General features: G+C 43.9%; 1 protein-coding gene across 2 annotated transcripts in view; it reads right to left on the minus strand.

The window, feature by feature from the left end:
• LOC139410176 (adhesion G protein-coupled receptor A3-like) overlaps nucleotides 1–20189 on the minus strand; it is a 278756-nt gene that overhangs the window by 22663 nt on the left and 235904 nt on the right. For both annotated transcript variants that reach the window (XM_071155639.1, XM_071155632.1), the window contains exons 15-17: nucleotides 18320–18447; nucleotides 14186–14309; nucleotides 9953–10098 (exon numbers count right to left, since the gene is read on the minus strand). In XM_071155639.1, the coding sequence (XP_071011740.1) occupies nucleotides 9953–10098; nucleotides 14186–14309; nucleotides 18320–18447 (398 nt within the window). The remainder of the gene's footprint in view (nucleotides 1–9952; nucleotides 10099–14185; nucleotides 14310–18319; nucleotides 18448–20189) is intronic.

A 20189-nucleotide genomic window follows, 5' to 3' on the forward strand; every position in this document is an offset into this window, starting at 1 on the left:
TGTTGTGTCATTGTTATTTCTTCACTCAGATTCCCTTTATCTAATATTAGGTTTTGTTTGAAGAGCTGATAACATTCAGTATCACAAAATGAAAAAGTAGAGAACATTAGAAAGGGGGAAAATACTTTTTCACAGCACTGTATACTGATGATTCACCCCTAAATGCATCAGCAACCACAGCTAGTGAAATCCCTGCAACCCTAAACAAACACTTGCAGTCAGTTTTAGAATGGGTGGTCAGTAATAAACTAGTCCTGAACATCTCTGAAACTAAGAGCATTGTATTTGGTACAAATCCTTCCCTAAGTTCAGAACCTAAGCTGAATCTGATCACGAATAATGTGGCAAATGAGAAAATTGAGGAGACTAAATGACTTGGTGTTTCCTGGGACTGTAAACTGTCATGGTCAAAACATTTTTATTGAATGGTTGTAAAGATTGGGAGAGGTCTGTCCAATATTTATTTTTACACCACAATCCACAAAGCAGGTCCTGCAGGGTCTAGTTTTATCTTATCTTGATTATTGCCTAGTCATATGTTCAGGTGTTGCAAAGAAGAACCTAGAGAAACTGCAGCATGCCCAGAACAGAACGGCATATCTTGCTCTTCACTGTAATCAGAGGGCTAATATTGATGCTATTATGCATGCCAGTCTCTCTTGGCTAAAAGTAGAGGAGAGACTGACTGCATCACTACTTATTTTTATGAGAAACATTGTATTCTAATTTCCAAATTGTGTGTAAGTTGACTATGCAAACATCTCTGACACATACACGTATCCCACCAGACATGTATGCCACCAGGGGTCTTTTTACAGTCCCCAGATCCAGAACAAATTCAAGGAAACAGGAAACATATAGCATTAATAGAGCCAGGATTTCATGGAACTCCATTCCATCTCCGATTGCTCAAGTGAACAGCAAACCTGGTTTGAACAAAAATAACAGACAAAGCAACACATCACGGCACAACGCCTCTCCTCTATTTGACTTAGCTCTTTTGTGTGTTTGTACTGATATGCAGGCTATTTTATATTTATGTAGTTCTGACTTTGAGCTGTTCTTGTCTATTAATGTTCTGTATCATGTTTTGTGTGGACCCCAGGAAAAGTAGCAGCTGCTTTCGCAACAGCTAATGGGAGTGGTCTTTGGTGAACGGGGCTGAAATGGCTTTGAGGATCCCATCCAGCTGACCAACAGTTTCGCCCACCTGCTTCCAGAGATTCCTGCTCCTTCATCCTCTACCCAGTCTCCTGAGGGTCCGGCTCAGGGAGTTTCTACCACAGGCCTGTACCCCCCCCCCCCCCCCCCCCCCCCCCCCCCGGGCTCCCTCTCACATCAGGCCGCGAGGGTGTCTCAGGCTCCAGCCCCCCAACCTGCTCAGAGGGCTTCTCTTGATTATGTGAGACCTCCCTCCCCCCTCTCCCGCCAGTCCTCATGGAGGCACAGCCAAGGCCAGACATCCATGGCCATTCACCTTCCTCCAGCCATCATCATTGGTAGTTCCATGGTGAGGCACATCTTGGGTTCTTGGAGCAAAAACCTCTGCTACCAGGGGGCTACAGTGAAGGATATCACAGTATTTATTCCGTCCGTTCTACATCAACAGCCAAGAGCTGTTGCAGTCGTGGTGCATTGTGGGATCAAATGATATCAAAAAGGGTACATCAGAGCAATTGAAACGTGATTTTTATTGAGCTGATCAACACCCTGAAAGGCTCTGAGAAGCAGCCTGTTATCTCTGGCCCCGTGCCGTCGCTGGGTCGCGGCTGTAAAAGGTTCAAAACGGAAGCCCACTGTGGTCTGCTCACCCAGCACTATTAGTACAATTGTGAATTCCATAAACTTGAATACTCCCTTGGTTTTCAAATCACAGAGGGCTTGGGCAACCAAAGACCATGTAGGTCAGTTTAGAACATTCCATCATTGGTTCCTCTGAGTTCCGCATACTGATATTGGCTGCGGCCTCAGGCCCTACCTCGGAGTGTGGTGTCAGGAAAATAACCTCACACTCAACGTCAACAAAACTAAGGAGATGATTGTGGACTTCAGGAAACAGCAGAGGGAACACCCCCCTATCCACATCGATGGAACAGTAGTGGAGAGGGTAGCAAGTTTTAAGTTCCTCGGCATACACATCACAGACAAACTGAATTGGTCCACTCACACAGACAGCATTGTGAAGAAGGCGCAGCAGCGCCTCTTCAACCTCAGGAGGCTGAAGAAATTTGGCTTGTCACCAAAAGCACTCACAAACTTCTACAGATGCACAATCGAGAGCATCCTGGCGGGCTGTATCACCGCCTGGTACGGCAACTGCTCCGCCCTCAACCGTAAGGCTCTCCAGAGGGTAGTGAGGTCTGCACAACGCATCACCGGGGGCAAACTACCTGCCCTCCAGGACACCTACACCACCCGATGTCACAGGAAGGCCATAAAGATCATCAAGGACATCAACCACCCGAGCCACTGCCTGTTCACCCCGCTATCATCCAGAAGGCGAGGTCAGTACAGGTGCATCAAAGCTGGGACCGAGAGACTGAAAAACAGCTTCTATCTCAAGGCTATCAGACTGTTAAACAGCCACCACTAACATTGAGTGGCTGCTGCCAACACACTGACACTGACTCAACTCCAGCCACTTTAATAATGGGAATTGATGGGAAATGATGTAAATATATCACTAGCCACTTTAAACAATGCTACCTTATATAATGTTACTTACCCTACATTATTCATCTCATATGCATGCGTATATACTGTACTCTATATCATCGACTGTATCCTGTAATACATGTATCACTAGCCACTTTAACTATGCCACTTTGTTTACATACTCATCTCATATGTATATACTGTACTCGATACCATCTACTGTATCTGCCTATGCTGCTCTGTACCATCACTCATTCATATATCCTTATGTACATATTCTTTATCCCCTCACACTGTGTACAAGACAGTAGTTTTGGAATTGTTAGTTAGATTACTTGTTGGTTATTACTGCATTGTCGGAACTAGAAGCACAAGCATTTCGCTACACTCGCATTAACATCTGCTAACCATGTGTATGTGACAAATAAAATTTGATTTGATTTGATTTGATTTTTGTGCCAACCTTGGAAAAGTAATTCCAATTTCTACTCTCTCCTCTATTACAAATAGGGATAGACCCTCAGACAGGGCCTGCAACTGCCTATTGAACATAGCTTGTTTGAGCTGGAGACTCCATGTGACTTTAAAAATCTTTGATGCAGCTGAACATTAGGAGCTTACTTCTTAAACTGGATTTACATCAAGATCTGGGCTATGCAGATGAATATGTACATTCTGCTATTGACTTAAACTTGGTTCTTTGGGGGCATTCTAGTCTCTGATATTAATATTGAGGGCTATAATACTTTTAAAGCTGACAGAGGGTAGAGGTGGTGAAGTGGCCATTCTTATAGATATTTATCCGTCTTTATTGAAATCCATTTCCCTTGCCCAAAAATCGGAGCTACTATCTTTAAGCCTTTGTCTGGGTAAAAATGTATCCATAACTGTTATAGGGGTCTTACCGTCCTCTCTCAGCTAACCTTTATGCACTCTAGGAGTTAACTCGTTTTGTCTTATTTTACTCAATCAATAGTTATTATCCTGGGTGACCTAAATTATGATTGGGGAAATGTAGGCTTCAGACAATCTCAAAGACATGAGTAATGTTCTAAACCTAACACAGCTGGTGACTAAGCCTATATGGCCCAAGCTTAAAGATCCTTTAAGGTCAACTCTGAATGATCTTATTCTAATGAATACACAATAAAAAAATATGTTTCTACTAATGTGTTCGCCCAAGATATTAGTGACCATTGCCCAGTTGTTTGTGTTAGAGATGTAAGAATACCAAAATCTAAGCCTTGTGTCATCCCAAAGAGGAACTTTAAAACTACAGTGAACAGGCTCTTTTACATGGTTTTTATTTTAGTGACCTTGATTGTATTTCTTTCTGCAGATGTCTTCGATACTATTGTGAATCATCATGCTCCCTTCAAAAAACTAAGGGTTAAAGGTAGGTCGAATGCCTGGTACACTACGGGATTATCAGAAGTAATTCATAAAAGAGATAATGCTTAGGTTAAGGCTATGAACACAGGTTTAGGCCCGGACTGGCAAGCTTTAAAGCAATTGAGGAATCATTGTGTAAGAAAAACCAGAAAGGCTAAATCTGATTATTATGTAACCAGTCTTTCGGATTGTAATGGAAACCCGGCTAAATTCTGGAAAATTGTCAAATCCCTGAAGGGTTCTACTTCCGCCTTTCTGTCACAACAAATTAATTCAGACACTGGCCTCAATAAGGGGAAAAATGCCATCATTGATGTACTTAATTACCATTTTATTTTAGCGGGCTCTTTCTCTTTGAAATAACTTTTAAGCCTATTCACAATGATACTGGTCTGGATGCTGATAGCGGAAACTTGCTGAATGATCAGAACATTTTTATTACATTATTGACAGAAAAAGACACCCTGGATGCTTTGCTAGCAATAGACAACAAGAAATCCACAGGGACCGACCAATTGGATCCTGGTCTGCTTAAGTGTGCAGTGCCCATCACTGTTGGCTCAATACCCCACATTTTTTATTTAACATTGTTATCAGGAAAAGTATGGAAATCAACTCTTGTACTGCCAATCCATAAGGGCGGGGATAGTAGTGATCTTAATCATTATCACCCCATTTCAAGGCTTCCTTCCTAAGCTACTTGAATCCTTGGTAAATGTACAACTTTGCTCTTTTTTTATCCTAGAAATGTATTTTGAATTTAAACCAATCAGGGTTTAGGCCTGGGCATAGTGCTATTGCAGCAACCACTTTAGTTGTTAATGATCTTGTCAACGCTTTAGACACTAAAACGAAATGTGCCGCTTTGTTTGTTGACCTGTTAAAAGCTTTTGATACTGTTGATCATGCTATTTTATTGAATACGTTGTCCTCGATAGGCCTGAGCTCTGACGCCTGTTCATGATTTCATGATTATCTTAGTGACAGAACTCAGGCCATCGTGACTGATGGGGTTAAGTTAGAATTTCTAGAAGTGCATAAAGGTGTACCACAGGGGTTGATTTTGGGACCAGTTCTCTTCACTATTTATATAAACACCATTGGTCAATCTGTTAAAAATGGTAACTTCATCTATATGCTATTACGTATGTTATTGCCCTGACTGTTGATCTGGCTGTGTGAAAACTACAGTCCGATTTTATAGCTATGCAGGAATCCCTTGCTGATTTAAAACTTAATACGTGAAAAACAAAATACAGAAGGTTTCAGATGAACTACATGTTCACTCATTAGATTGTTCTCCAATCGAACGTGTCCCGCATAGAACTACCTAGGCATTTGTATTGATGTGGTTTTAACGATTAAAAAAACTTATAGAGGAGCAGGTTAAGAAGCTAAGATTTAAAGTTGGCTTTTTCTACAGAAACAGATTGTGCCTTTCTCTAAGCAGTAGGAATCAGATGATTCAGTCAACCTTTTTATCTGTTCTTTATTATGACAGTATTGTTTATCAAAGAGAACTTTTGATGCAGTCTTGCATAGAGGTGTTAGTTTTGTTACTGGTGACAGTTTTGATACTCATCACTGCATCCTGTATCAAAAGGTTGTCTGGACTTTGCTAAACATCCACAGAGCTCTACATTACTCCATAGAGCTCTCTGTTTACAAGGCCCTACTTCATAAACGTCCGTCTTATCTAACTCTGCCGTTGAAGTTTAGACACATATTGCCTAACCTGTTCATAGGATTGATTGGTTAACTCTTGAGCTTCCTAGGGTCTCCACCGAGCTACAGTGCTGTGAAAAAGTATTTGTCCCTTTCTGATTCCCTCTATTTTTTTTGCATATCTCATGAAGCTGGTTGAGAGAATGCAACAGGGTAGCCTAGTGGTTGGAGCACTGGACTAGTAACCGAGAGGTTGCAAGTTCAAATCCCTGAGCTGACAAGGTAGAAAATGTTTTTATTTTTTATTTTACTAGGCAAGTCAGTTAAGAACAATTTATTATTTTCAATGACGGCCTAGGAACAGTGGCCTGTTCAGGGGCAGAACGACAGATTTGTACCTTGTCAGCGCAGGGATTTGAACTTGCAACCTCTCGGTTACTAGTCCGCTAGTTACTCTAACCACTAGGCTACCCTGCCGCCCCAAATCTGTTGTTTTGCACCTGAACAGGCAGTTAACCCACTGTTCCTAGGCTGTCATTGAAAATAAGATTTTTTTCTTAACTGACTTGCCTAGTTAAATAAATAAAGGTAAAAAAAAAATTAAAAAATGCCAAGAGTGTGGAAAGCTGTCATCAAGGCAAAGGGTGGCTTCTTTAAAGAATCTCAAATATAACATATATTTGTATCTGTTTAACACTTTTTTGGTTACTACATGATTCCATGTGTTATTTCACAATTATTCTAAATGTAGAAAATAGTAAAAACCCTGGAATGAGTAGGTGTGTCCAGACATTTGACTGGTAATGTATATGTATATTTTGTGTATATTTATGTTGTATTGCGCAGGGCACACTTGAAAAAGAGACTTAGGTCTCAATATGTCTTCCCTGGTGAAAATTAAGGTACAAAAAATACCAATATCCCTAAAAGCTAATATTCAATGCAGGCTCACAGGTCATTGAGGTAACTAGAGCCTTGGGTGAGCACTATGGTAACAGGTAATTGTTAAAAGTCGCCTCATTCTTCTTCAGCAGGATAGACACTATTTCTTCTTCTTTCTCTCCTCTATTGCTCCCCCCACTCTCCCAGCAAAGCAGTCTCAGCTAGAGGACTCAACCAACACACAAACCAAAACCATTTATCACCATGGAAACCAAACAACTCCCTCTGTCTACCGTAAAGGCGAGAGAGAGAGCGGGCATCTTCAATAGGTACTTAGACTCAAAAAGTGGCAAAAACAGGGAGGGTGAGTATGAGTACCGCTATAGTTTTCACTCTAATGCACCAGCAACCTACTACTTGGCACAGGCTCTCAGACTCTCTCCCTATAGTTGAGTTTTGAATATAAATAAATATATGACTGTCAAATGTTTAACATGTCAGTTTGCAAACCAGCCTTGCACAGTCACTGTGATTTGTTATCCTGCCAATGAACCAACAAGTCCTGTGAAATAAAATTTCCCCTGTGGCTTCGCCTTCATTTTCTAAGGTAATATTGATGACAAGTTGCTGAATAATTATCATAAAGGTGATAATGACCATGACGATGCCTATGATGATAAACACATGCTCCCTGGACAGACGTCAGTAGGTATCTTCTCCATCCCTACAGTGCCTTCAGAAATGATTCATACCCCTTGACTTAATCCACATTTTGTTGTGCTACAGTCTGAATTCAAAATTGATTAAATTGGGAGGGTTTTCTCACCCAATGCATTTCAATTAACAGGTGTGCCTTGTAAAAAGTTAATTTGTGGAATTTCTTTCTGTCTTAATGCGTTTGAGCCAATCAGTTGTGTTGTGACAAGGTAGGGGTGGTATACAGAATATAGCCCTATTTGGTAAAAGACCAAGTCCATATTATGGCAAGAACAGCTCAAATAAGCAAAGAAAAATGACAGTCTATCATTACTTTAAGACATGAAGGTCAGTCAATATGGGACATTTCAAGAACTTTGAAGTGCAGTCGCAAAAACCATCAAGCGCTATGATGAAACTGGCTGTCTTGAGGACCGCCACAGGAAAGGAAGAACCAGAGTTACCTCTGCTGCAGAGGATAAGCTCATTAGAGTTAACTGCCCCTCAGATTACAGCCCAAATAAATTGTTCACAGAGTTCAAGTGACAGACACATCTCAACATCAACTGTTCAGGGGAGACTATGTGAATCAGGCTTTCATGGTCAAAGTTCTGCAAAGAAACCACTACTAAAGGACACCAATAATAAGAAGAGACTTGCTTGGGCCAAAAGCAAGGAAAGTCCAAATTTGGAGATTTTTGGTTCCAACCGCTGTGTCTTTGTGAGATGCAGAGTAGGTGAACGGATGATCGCATGTGTGGTTCCAACCGTGAAGCATGGAGGAAAAGGTGTGAGGGTGCTTTGCTGGTGACACTGTTGTGATTTATTTAGAATTCAAGACACACTTAACCAGCATGGATACCACAGCATTCTGCAGCAATACGCCATCCCATCTTAGTGGGACTATCATGCACTTGTCCATCTTAGTGGGACTATCATTTGTTTTTTAACAGGACAATGACCCAACACACCTTCAGGCTGTTTAAGGGCTAATTGACCAAGAAGAAGAGTGACAGAGTGCTGCATCAGATGACATGGCCTCCACAATCACTCAACCTCAATCCAATAGTAATGGTTTGGGATGAGTTGGACCGCAGAGGGAAGGAAAAGAAGCCAACAAGTGCTCAGCATATGTGGGAACTCCTTCAAGACTGTTGGAAAAGTATTCCAGGTGAAACTTGTTGAGAGAATGCCAAGAGTGTGCAAAGCTGTCATCAAGGCAAAGGGTGGTTACTTTAAAGAATCTAAAATCTAAAATATATTTTGATTTGTTTAACACTTTTTTTGGTTACTACATGATTTCATATGTGTTTTTTCATAGTTTTGATGTCTCCCCTATTAATCTACAATGTAGAATATAGTAAAATAAAGAAAGACCCTTGAATGAGTAGGTGTGTCCAAACGTTTGACTGGTACTGTAAGTATTCACACCCCTTTGCTATGACACTTCAAATTGAGCTCGGGTACATCCAATTTCCTTCGATCATCCTTGAGATGTCACTTGATTGGAGTCCACCTCTGGCCAATTCAATATTTTGGAAACGATTTAGAAAGAAACACAGCTGTCTATATAAGGTCCCACAGTCGACAATTTCGAGAAAAGAAAAACACGTTTTCACTTAGTCACTGTGGGGTGTACTTTCTGAAGGCACTGTAACTCCCTGCTTATAGCTATTTGCTAAGCAGCAGACAGCTCGTTGAGCGCCACCTCTACCGCACTAATACGGGTCTCTAAATTGAATAGGTCCCATTTCGGAAATGTGTTTGTTTTAAAAGAATATCCTCGGCTCCTAGCAATCTAGGGTATTTATCCGAATCAATTCCAAATTATGTGAGTCAAATTATTCAAACTAAAAGTTGTTCCCTGATGCCAGAGAGTGACTCAAATTCAAAATGTGATTTCTTGACAATAATTAGTGTAAGAGAAGCACTAGCTACTGAAGAGCCAAACTGTATACATTCTCGGGCAGTGACAGTAATATTACAATATAGGGCTTGGAGTGTGAGGAATGTAATCTCGCTACATACTGTATGCTCCTATTGATAAATGATCCGATAACTCTCCCAAGTGAAACCCATGGTAATCATGCTTTTAGAGAAGAGAAAAAAAACAGACACACACAACTAAGGTTTATACAGAATCCACCAAACGTGACTTGCTTACAATATCCTTTCTTTCAAGTAACCTACTAAACTACAAGCCCAATGATCGTTCTCTCTGTAGCGGACAGCGTTTCAGAAACAGTACATTACAGAAAGGTTAAGACAGAAAGGTACACATCCACAGCCTATAAAAACAGAGAAGCAGGACACCAGGGCTTGGATTTAGTGAGAAGGAGGATTTAATAAGTACTGGCAGGAGAGCCGGCCAATGCTATTGTGTACAGATTCCGACAAGCATCTCTAGGCCACACAAGGCATACAGTATAGTAGGGAGAGAAATGAAATAAGAAAGCATAGAATTGTGCACTGAACCAGTCCTTGACCTACAAAAAAAAAAAGATTCACAACAGCACATTCATAACAGCACATTCACAACAAGCACGATCAGCTACATACAATTCAAATACACACGCAGATGCACGATTAGACACGGAGGCATGCATACTCACGTGTGCACACACTCACGAGCACACACACACAGGGGGGGGGTTGCTCTTACTTTAGTATGGGCTGTTTGGTGTTGGCAGACGGGTCACCGTCCTGGGGCTGCAGGGGCTTTTTGGTCACCTGCTTGTAAATGTTCCGGGCCATCACCCCCAGCCACAGCATGGTGCAGAGGGACGAGTAGTGTAGCACCATGCCAACCTGCACCAGGGGACACAGACAGACATGGGTCACTCGCTGTATGTATCTTCGCGTCGTGTCCCGCTCTCGTCTTCACATTCTTCATGTCCCTCTCACGTCCACTTCTTCACACCCAGTTGACTCACAGATAGAGTTATTTTCCAGACACAACAAGCATGTCGTCAAAGTCGCTACTCACAACGTCACTAACATTTTCCTCCAAAGATCAATTGCAGCGGGGGCGGAAGACTGTGACCTGTTCATTAGTGCATGCAAGCACGCACACACACACACACACGCGCGCACGCACCCACATCCGCCATCAATAACATCAGAGGACTCAGGACAGTAACCTTGAGCCGTCAACAATAAACCACAATATAAATGTCAGTCACGTCTACAATGCTAACAGACATTGTATCCCATCCTCTCTTGTTCTAATATTCATGAATTATGCTTGAATGGGAATCTGCCATTGTTTTAAGGCTTTAATAGGAGGCACAAAGGCAGCTACGAGGGAGAAAGAGAGCAAGAATAGAGGAAAGACAGAATTAGAAATGCATTGTGTCCTCTTTCCACAAACACACTCCTCAGTTCGCTCAGAGGGCCCAAAACTAAGAGGCATCCAATCAAATAACTCGCTCCAGTCTGCTAGGCTTAACCAACTCTACAGGGACTGAAGGAACCATACGGGAGTCAGACATGACACTGATTTGAAATAACCTTGAGACTGGTTAACGGTGGAAGAAGCTCCCAGTGAGTAGGTGGTGGTCTGTGATTCAACCAATCAATGATTGCACTCTGTGAAAAGGGTTCTACATGTACATACAATCCAAAAGGGTTCTACCTGGAACCAAAAACGGTTATCCTATGGGGACAGCTGAATAACCCTTTTAGGTTCTAGATAGCACCTTTTTTTTCTAAGAGTGTAGCTATAACCCACATCCTTTGGGCTGAAAGGAACGCTGGCTGACTGGACAAACAACCACGGATGTGGGATGGAATGGTACCCAAGTAAAAAGGTCTTCAGGGGGTGAGTCTATTGCCACACACTGAACTAGTCCTTGACCTCAAGAAGATATGAACAGCACATTCACGACAAGCAATATCAGCTACAGAAAACTCAAAAGGGATCAAATCAATCTCTCGTACACACACACACAAAACAATGTGTTTTAATAAGTTATTTTGTGACATGTGAATATATAACTGGATATCATTCAGATCATATATAAATAGATACGTTTAATGGTTCACTATATATATTTTTATGAAATTCACTGAGTAGGATGGTCCTCCCCTTCCCCCTCTGTGGAGCCTCCACTGACACACACACACAAAGACGCACACACACACACACACACACACATAGAGTAGACCGATGCACACAGCGTGGAATGGTCAGGGGAGGGAGGGAGAGTGACCCAGTATAACTTTGCAGTAGTATAGTCTTTAGCTACTGTATGTCACTGTCACAAGGAGTGGTATGAAAGTGTGGTATGTTTGAATCACAGAGGAATGATTGGGTCTGTCAGTGTGGAGTATAATTGAGTGAGTCTGGGTTAGGGTCAGTGTTACTGTCGCAGTGTGGCTTATAAGTAAGAGATCACTAACATTAGAGAATGCAAAGTGACAGTGAGGAGTGGGTTGGAGGAAGGAAACGAGAGAGAGAGAGAGATGTAGAGAGAGAGAGAGAGAGAGAGAGATGGGGGAGAGAGGAGAAGGAGATGTAGAGGGAGAGAGAGAGAGAGGAGAAGGAGATGTAGAGAGAGAGAGAGAGAGAGAGAGAGAGGAGAAGGAGGTGTAGAGAGAGAGAGAGAGAGAGGAGAAGGAGATGTAGAGAGAGAGAGAGAGAGAGAGAGAGAGAGAGAGAGAGAGAGAGAGAGAATGAGATGTAGAGGGAGAGAGAGAGAGAGAGAGAGAGAGAGAGAGAGAGAGATGGAGGAGGTTTGCAGAGGAAGGGGGTTTGCGAGTGCTTGAAGTGCCGAGAGAGGCTGCCAGAGACGGTTCCAGAGCTCCTTGAAGTTTGCCTGTCAGAGGGGGTGGTGTGTAACAGCTCCCCTGGGGTGGTGGCACCGTGCTGGGCCTGAGCGGGATCCATCTGCAGGCAGGGTGGAGGGTGGAGGGATGGAGGAGGGTGGAGAGGTGTTTGTGATCACACATATCCTTACTACCAGCTCCTCTAGCAATCAGCCATGTAATCATCCCAGACACTGTCCCCACTGCTGGGAACAGGGAAACAGCCTCAAACCCATTGAGAGGAGGGGAGACAAACCGGGCCCAAATAATCCCACAGCAACGCCGAGTTACCCATTAAAAATGCAGTGCTTCTACATAAGGCAACATGATTCAATCAGATCAATAGCCAGTGGTAAGGAGCACCGGAGACACTGTGCAGAACACACCTGCGCGATAATGACATTGGGAGAGGGCTAATATCCACACAAGATGTCCTTTGCTTTACAGGCATCTCTCAAACTGTGGCATCTCGGCAAGATGTCTGCATGTCACTCAGAGCACACGTTGCCAATGCATCCATGTGGACGGAAAAATCTGACGGGGAATATGCTAATTGGGCCTTAATCATGTGCCATTACACCGGCTGAACTGTGTCACACAATGTAGTTGTCGACGCTTGCTTGACGGGCGCGGCATGAACCAGAGGCGCCTAGCCTAGCTAGCTGTCTCTCTGTCCGAGCCAAGCCTCTTGACGGGCAGCCAAGGCATGCCAGCCACTGTTGGCTTCCATGAGCTACAGTGAGCTACGGTGATCGATGTGTTTGGCTCCACACTGAGGTGGACTCATTGTGTTTTAGAACAAGAAGATGTCTAAACTGTTGGTGACAGGAGGGCGAGGCAGCAGCCCAGGGGTCCCGGGTTCACTGACGGACTTGGTTCTGACCAGAAAAGAATAGAGGGTGAGTTTGAAGCCTTCGAAACCTCAACTGAAACGGTAGAACGAGAGAAAAGCTGGCTAAATGCTCCACGCGCCGACGAGAGATCGCAGAGGCCAGATGACGTGTTCAAACGGACGTGTCAAACTCTCGTTACAACCGACAGTGTCATCTAGCCGTCAATCTCTCAAAATGTAGCCATGTGCCTGGTCTTCATACTCCTTATTTTGGCAAGACACGATTGAGTCTATCGCAAACGCTGACGTTTTAACTCCACATCAACCATTATCCATTCTTTGTAACGTAAACCTCTCTTACCTGATGTCTCTAACCATCTGCTTTATCTTTAAGTAAGGACTCAGGATACACCTCAGGTCTTGACATGCACTACCAATTAGCCACCCCGATGCTATCCTTCCCCTCGCTGCCTCCAGGCTCGGCCCTAAAAACAGTACGTATGGCAGGATCCTCTCACGTTGACACATCTCCCCTGATCTCTTCTATTTTCTAACATCTCAGAGCTAAGCGTTAATGCTCCCAGCAGGAAAGAAAGCACTCCTGTGACCCGTTAGCTAACCCACACCGTCATACAGGCCTCGTAACCAGCCACGTCCCGCAGCGCTTACTGGTGCCTGTGTCTCGCTCTCTCTCCACGTATCTCTCTCCCTCACTCGCTCTCTCTTTCTCGTTCCCTTTCTCTCGCTCTCTCTGTATTTTCTCATTCTCGTTCACAAGCCTCAGGCTAAGAGATGGAGGTGCCACCTACGGAGGAAGAGAGAGCCAAGCGGTAGGCAACATCAGTAACGGCAGCCATACTCCTACTCCCCTTGAGACGACGGCAAAACAACACCCTCATTAGGACAACAAACTGCCGGGTAAAAAGCCCCTGGGGGCCGGGTCGGGAAACCCCTGGAGGGACAGGCAACCTGGCTTTCGTCACAGGATATGTACTGCCAGCCAATATGTCAATAGGAAACGCACAGGAAGACAGATAGCTAGATAAAGCATTCATTCATCTACTGTAGGGTAGGCAAATTAAGCTGGATGGACTGTACTGTACTGTTGAACACTGTGTAGGGAGAGAGAGAGAGAGAGAGAGAGAGAGGGGGAGCTATACGTACTGCACTGTGCACTCAGAGCACCTCAATAGACATTCATAATCATTTCCACCGGAGAGCTTTGAGAGGGCGGAAATGAAAAGGCAGTGCACTTACTGCTTGACAGATGATGGGGTATTTGATTCGATTGATGCCTCCGGCAAACACAGTGAAGGTCAGAGCCGTGTGGAAACAGAAGTTGAGGAGCATGTGCCATCCCTTCCGACTGATGCGGATTGTGCTGCCAAAAGAAAAACCCACACAGTCAGTCAAATAAATATGAATAGCACAGAGAATCAGGGGAATGGATTACAGATTGATGGAGAGGATGTTGAACATTTTAGAGTTTTCAAAATACCCACTTCAATCATTCAGGTCATTTATTAGGATATAAGGGGATGAGAAATATGGGGATGAGGTGAAAATCTGGTGAAATGCAATGTACATATCCCCTAAATTAATATACAGATTTTAAAGCACAGCCATGTCATGCAATTCATCGTTCAGATCATATACAGGGAAGAACAGAAAACAGATGGATGAGAAAATAGAAATAACGGGATGAGGTGAAAGTCACTCTCTGCCACATGGCCTCAAATTCCCAGAAGGCCTGGATTATTGAGTCATTGTTAGTTTTACACTTAAGACATGACTCTGCTGTCCACATTTTTGGGGGAATTTAGTCTTGTGTAATGCATCCTATACATTCGTTTATACTGGATTAATGTGTCCTTTTCTGACTCAAATAGGAATTCCTTAAGATTGCTCTGATGTTCAAAATATTTCAAATAGGCATTTCTTCATATCAAAGTTGCATGTGAAAATGTACATTGGTAGCTCCAGAACTGCTTTTTAAAATTCTATCATGGAAATACTTGTATTCCCTATTACCAAGTCATCTATGCCTTTAGTTTTCCATGCGGACCAATTTATTGGTGAATTCTGAAAAACTATTGTATTGTTCATAGGTTTGTGTTTTAAGGGAGTGATAATTGGTTCTTGTAGAATACGTTTCAATGTCTTCCATATTTTTTATAGCGTTCTTAACTATGGAGTTGATAATGTTCTTAACTTTATCCTTTGAAAATAGACTCGTAGACAGTTTCTGGGGATGAGCACGTGCAGCTTAAATATGTACCCATTGTTTCTCTTTACGGCATTTAACTATATCTCGTAAGTTAAAAGCCCATGATGGAACACTAGTCACTTTAATCATGTTTACGTACTGCTTTATTCATATCATATGTATATACTGTATTCTATTGTACCGTATTTTAGTCAATGCCACTCCGACATTGCTCGATCTAATATTTATATATTTCTAGATTTGTGCGTATTGTTGTGAATCGTTTTTAGATACTACTGCACTGGTGGAGCTAGGATCACAAGCATTTCACTTCACCCGCATCAACATCTGTTAAATATGTGTATGGGACCAATAAAATTTGATTTGATTTGAAAATGTGATTTCATTTGATTTGGGTGGTGAGTCGATATACGGTTAAAACCACCCTCAGACTCAGGAAGTTGTAGAACCTTCCTTTTTATAAGAGTTTTATTTGCCCATATAAAGTCTGTTATGACCAAGTATACTTTCTCAAAGAATGTCTTTGAGGGGTGGTAATTAGTATTACCGAAGATAAATGTAAAACCTTTGGGAGCCATGCCATTCTGAAGAAAGAGAGAGAGAGAGAGAGAGAGAGACCCTTAGGCATGGCACTTAACCTATATTGCCACTCTGTGTCCAGCTGTTGGAAAAAAATACTAAGAATATGTGGGTTAGCCAATCCGGATGCAGCATTCAGGTCAAATAAACTATCTATCCAGTATCCTAAATCAGCATTATCCTCATCATTTTCACCAGTGCCATTATACACCAGGGGGAAGACATGTATAGGAAAGCAACCTCTGTCCAGAGAAAGAGAGAGAGAGAGAGCGCAAGACTGAAAGAGAGTAAGAGAGACCACAGGAAGAGGGAGACCAGAGACCAGAGAGAGAGAGACCGGAGAGAGAATTAGTGAAAACAAGTGATAATGAGAGAGACCTACAGACAGAGAGAGAGGGAGATGGAGAGAGAGAGCAGCAGTATCCTGTGAGGCGTGTCTGAGTTAGTGTGCAGTGTTATGTGCCAAAGAGGAGAGGAAGAGCTGCTTTTTAGGTGCTAAACTACAACCAAGGAGGCTCCAGGAGATGGCCATAAATCACTGCAGTCTCTGCCTGCCTCCCAGTGCTTGTCATGGGCTTGGCTATGGGCTCTTATTGGGTCAAGTGCATTCACCTGGAACCCCTCCACTTCCTCGTTCCCCCGGGAGAGCATGTGGCTAAACTGACCTCTAACTTGTTCTCCTTGGCCCGAGGGGATATTCTCAAGGGGGAACTTGGGAGTCCAAATGGAATAAACCCTTGATAATAGGCTCACCACCGTCACTATTCAGTCAATACACACTCCCTTTGTTTGAAATACACTAACCTTATAGGAGTCAGTGAAGCACTGAAATGACCTCTACAGTACACGTGTGGCAAAACTGACCCCTTACTTGTTCTCCTTGGCCGAGGGGAGGGAACGTTCAGAAGGGTGAACTTCGCCCTTGTGGAATTAGCACTTGTGTTAGCTCACCAGCTGAACTGTTCAGTGGTGCTACACTAACTACACACTCCCCTTGCTTGGAATACACTAACGTTATGACAGTCAGTGAAGTTATTTCTACACATTTAGGACATTTTTCTGATTTGAGACCTGCGTTCACAACTCAAGACGTTCGCGTAAATCGTTCACTGACATCAATGGGAGACTGGTGTGCATGGATCTCAATTCAGAATAACGCCCTTAGAGCATTTCTACAGTAAGGAAGACACGGCTTGGCTATGTTGTTATGCCTTTGGACATGGAGGGAGGCGAGGTGTTGTAGCGTTGTACTCCTGCTGCAGCTGTGATACGATGGCTCGTTCCCTCTGAGAACAGGGTGTCTCCCGACCGCAGTCGTGGCGCCGCCAACGACATCACTCCTCCCAGACTGCAGTTGCATGTCTTCGTCGTCCATCTACCCTTGTAGACGGGGTTAGGTGACAACGTCATGAAAACGACGCGCACATATAGCTACCAACAATGACAAGAAGCTGCCAATGTGGGGAATTGTTAAGTGGCTCGTTTAATCTTGTTCTTAATACCATGTCTTGTTTTGAGGTGTTTTGACTGATTTTATGTCAATGCTAATATGACAACAACAAAAAATCGCTAGCTAGTTAACCAACAACTGTCACAATGTATTTGAGAGACAACGAGTGCTCATTGTACAAATGTGTTTATGTTTTTGCTAAACATAGGAGACGGAATATAGTTTACATGTTGCCAACAGCATAAGCCAACCCCGTCTGTCGCCCCATAGTTGCGCACACATCGGTTTCGTTTCTGAACAACCAACCCGTTTATAGCCCTCCATTTTGTCAATATCTCCTTTCCCTCTCTTTCTCAGAGTGGCCTCATAATGATGCCAAACTTCAATTTGCTCATAGATCTTCGCGACCCATTACACCTATCTACTTCCCATCAGAACCAAAGGCAGTATCAAAAAGGTCTCGTTTATTTCATCTGTCGTTTCAGAGACACGGAACAACTTTCTTTTTGGTCTTTTATTCTCAGCACAGTGAAGGTATAGAAGGAATGAATGCTTGTCACATTTGGCCGCTTACTCCATTGCTCGTGAGTGACTAACAAAGACTCAAAAGGGAAAATGAGGCCCGAACAAATAACAAGCTATCCATGGTTGCCTGGAGACCACACTGGATCATCAGTAGAGGACGACTAGACGAACGGACATATAGCACAGCCCTCGGGGATTCAAAGACCATACGGAGAGAGGTGACCGAGGTGGTCTGGCCATTATGGAGTAGGGGTAGTTTGGCTCACGCACGCGCACACATCCCTCTAAACCGCACTGAGACACACATCAATCCTCCAGTTCAGATGTCTGAGTCAGGCCCACAGCGGCTGACTCACAACCCAGGAGCATGACGGAGGAAAATGAAGAAAGGAAAAATCCCAAAAAGGAGAGGCGGTGTGTTGTGATGGATACATGACCTGGATGTGTGTGTGTTTTTACCAAGCGTGGTTAGTTAACTGAAGATGAGAACTCACTTCAAATCCTTTCAACACAGAACTAAACAAACAGACACACCCATACTGTACACATGCACGCAGACACATATCCCCCCCCCCCCCCACCACACACACAGTATTCCAAGGGTTTTTACCTGTGGTGCACGATATAGGTGATGATGGAGGCGAAGAGGCAGAGCAACATAACGGCCGTGCAGGCATACACGACCGGGTGCAGAAACTCCCCAGGGTACGGGGGGAAAGAAAGCACCTTCTTCAGATCCTATGAGAGAGAGAGAGAGAGAGAGAGAGAGAGAGAGAGAGAGAGAGAGAGAGAGAGAGAGAGAGAGAGAGAGAGAGAGAGAGAGAGAGAGAGAGAGAGAGAGAGAGAGAGTATATAAGATTTTGCAATTGTACTCAATGCTTTGAATTGAGAGAGAAATGGACATGGAGAAGAGAGACAAGGAGACAGTGGGGGGGGGGGGGGTGGGGTGGGGGGGTGGAGGGGGGGCAGAGAGAGGCGGGGGGGGGGGGGTTGAAGAGAGAAAGAGACCAGGGTCAGACACCACATATGGTATCGTATTTCACATACTATTCCGAAAAACAAACAATGTACTGAATGTGACAGTCTAAGCGCAAAGAAAACGAAGTGGACCTCATGTGTATGCTGTATCTGGGCAACCGAAAACAAAACACGCGCGCACAATGCTCATTACCACATGAACAATGGTTCACAACAACAACAAAAAACGTTATGTCGTGCAAACCATTCTCAGAATTTGCAAAACACACGTAGCGCTCACGGGGAGCGAGAGAATCAGCATGACTCTCTCTCTCTCTCTTAATGTCATACTACTAGAGTAGCAGACGCTCATTAGGAAAACTTCAACATCACGCTGCATCTGTGCTACACATCTGGAAGCATATAATGCCCTTTACAGGGCCTCACACAGGAGCGTTACTATGCTGTCACGTCACACTGAGAGCACACACATTATCGTGACAACTATGGACATGATTCTCTGGGAATGAGTTTGCTCCTCTTTCAGGGTTGGGTAAACATACGTTCTTCCACATCATATCCATCAAGAAATAAGAACGCTAGCCGAGCTCCGTGGATTTGGCTGCACTGTGACCATTCGTAAAACGGCATGGGGCAGTTGAAACCAGTAGCAAAGTGAATAGGAGGTTAGGACCAAATGTTTTCACATCCCTCCACTTCAAGACACATGAAAGTTAGCGCCATTGATTTGGCTGCACTGTGATCAACGCAGCCGCAGAACTGAATGGGCACCGTCGGAGGCCTGGTGTGGGAGTGAGCAGGGTTGGCTCCGTAGCTCCGTGTCTCTATGATGCCTCGTCCGTGTTCATGGCCGTGAGTGTATTCTACACAGCTGTCCTTCTCTATCACCACTTCCCCTGACCAGCTAACCCACAGGCTCACACATGGACCGGTAGGGGCTGCTAGTGGCCTGTGGGGGCCCGTGACCCTGCTGTACTGTGTGACAAGCACTAATAGTCAGGGCTGGAGGGTAAGAGGGCTATGGCCAGAGGCGGATCTGGATCTCTTACAGATATGTAACAGTGTGACAGGGAGAGACGACCACGCAGAACATCACCAGTCAGTTCAATGGAGCCCGAACTGAAAGAGGCAGAGGGATAGCAGGGAAAGCGAGTGAGAGAGAGGAAGCTGGAGAGGAAGCGGGAGAGAGGAGATGAGGGTGAAATAGAGAGCGAGATAGAGACTTTGTCTGTGGAAGGAGGGGGAGAGAGCGTGAGAGGGCAAGGAAAAGAGAGGCAAAAGGAGAGGGAGGGCTGATTGCCGAGTACAACTACAATTCTCAGCTATAGTAAATGACCATTCTGAAATGACAGGACCTTTATTTATCCGTCCAGAGTGGTTAAAAGTACAGCGAAGGGCGAGTTCTCGGGGTCAAAGTGTCTCATGGGACATATCGACATCACTAGATCGTCATCACTGAGGCTATAATGATAACTGAGACTGCTGTAGCTCTGCCTCTTAGC

The sequence above is a fragment of the Oncorhynchus clarkii genome, chromosome 1 (assembly GCF_045791955.1).
Source record: "Oncorhynchus clarkii lewisi isolate Uvic-CL-2024 chromosome 1, UVic_Ocla_1.0, whole genome shotgun sequence".
In the NCBI taxonomy this organism is placed as follows: Eukaryota; Metazoa; Chordata; class Actinopteri; order Salmoniformes; family Salmonidae; genus Oncorhynchus; species Oncorhynchus clarkii.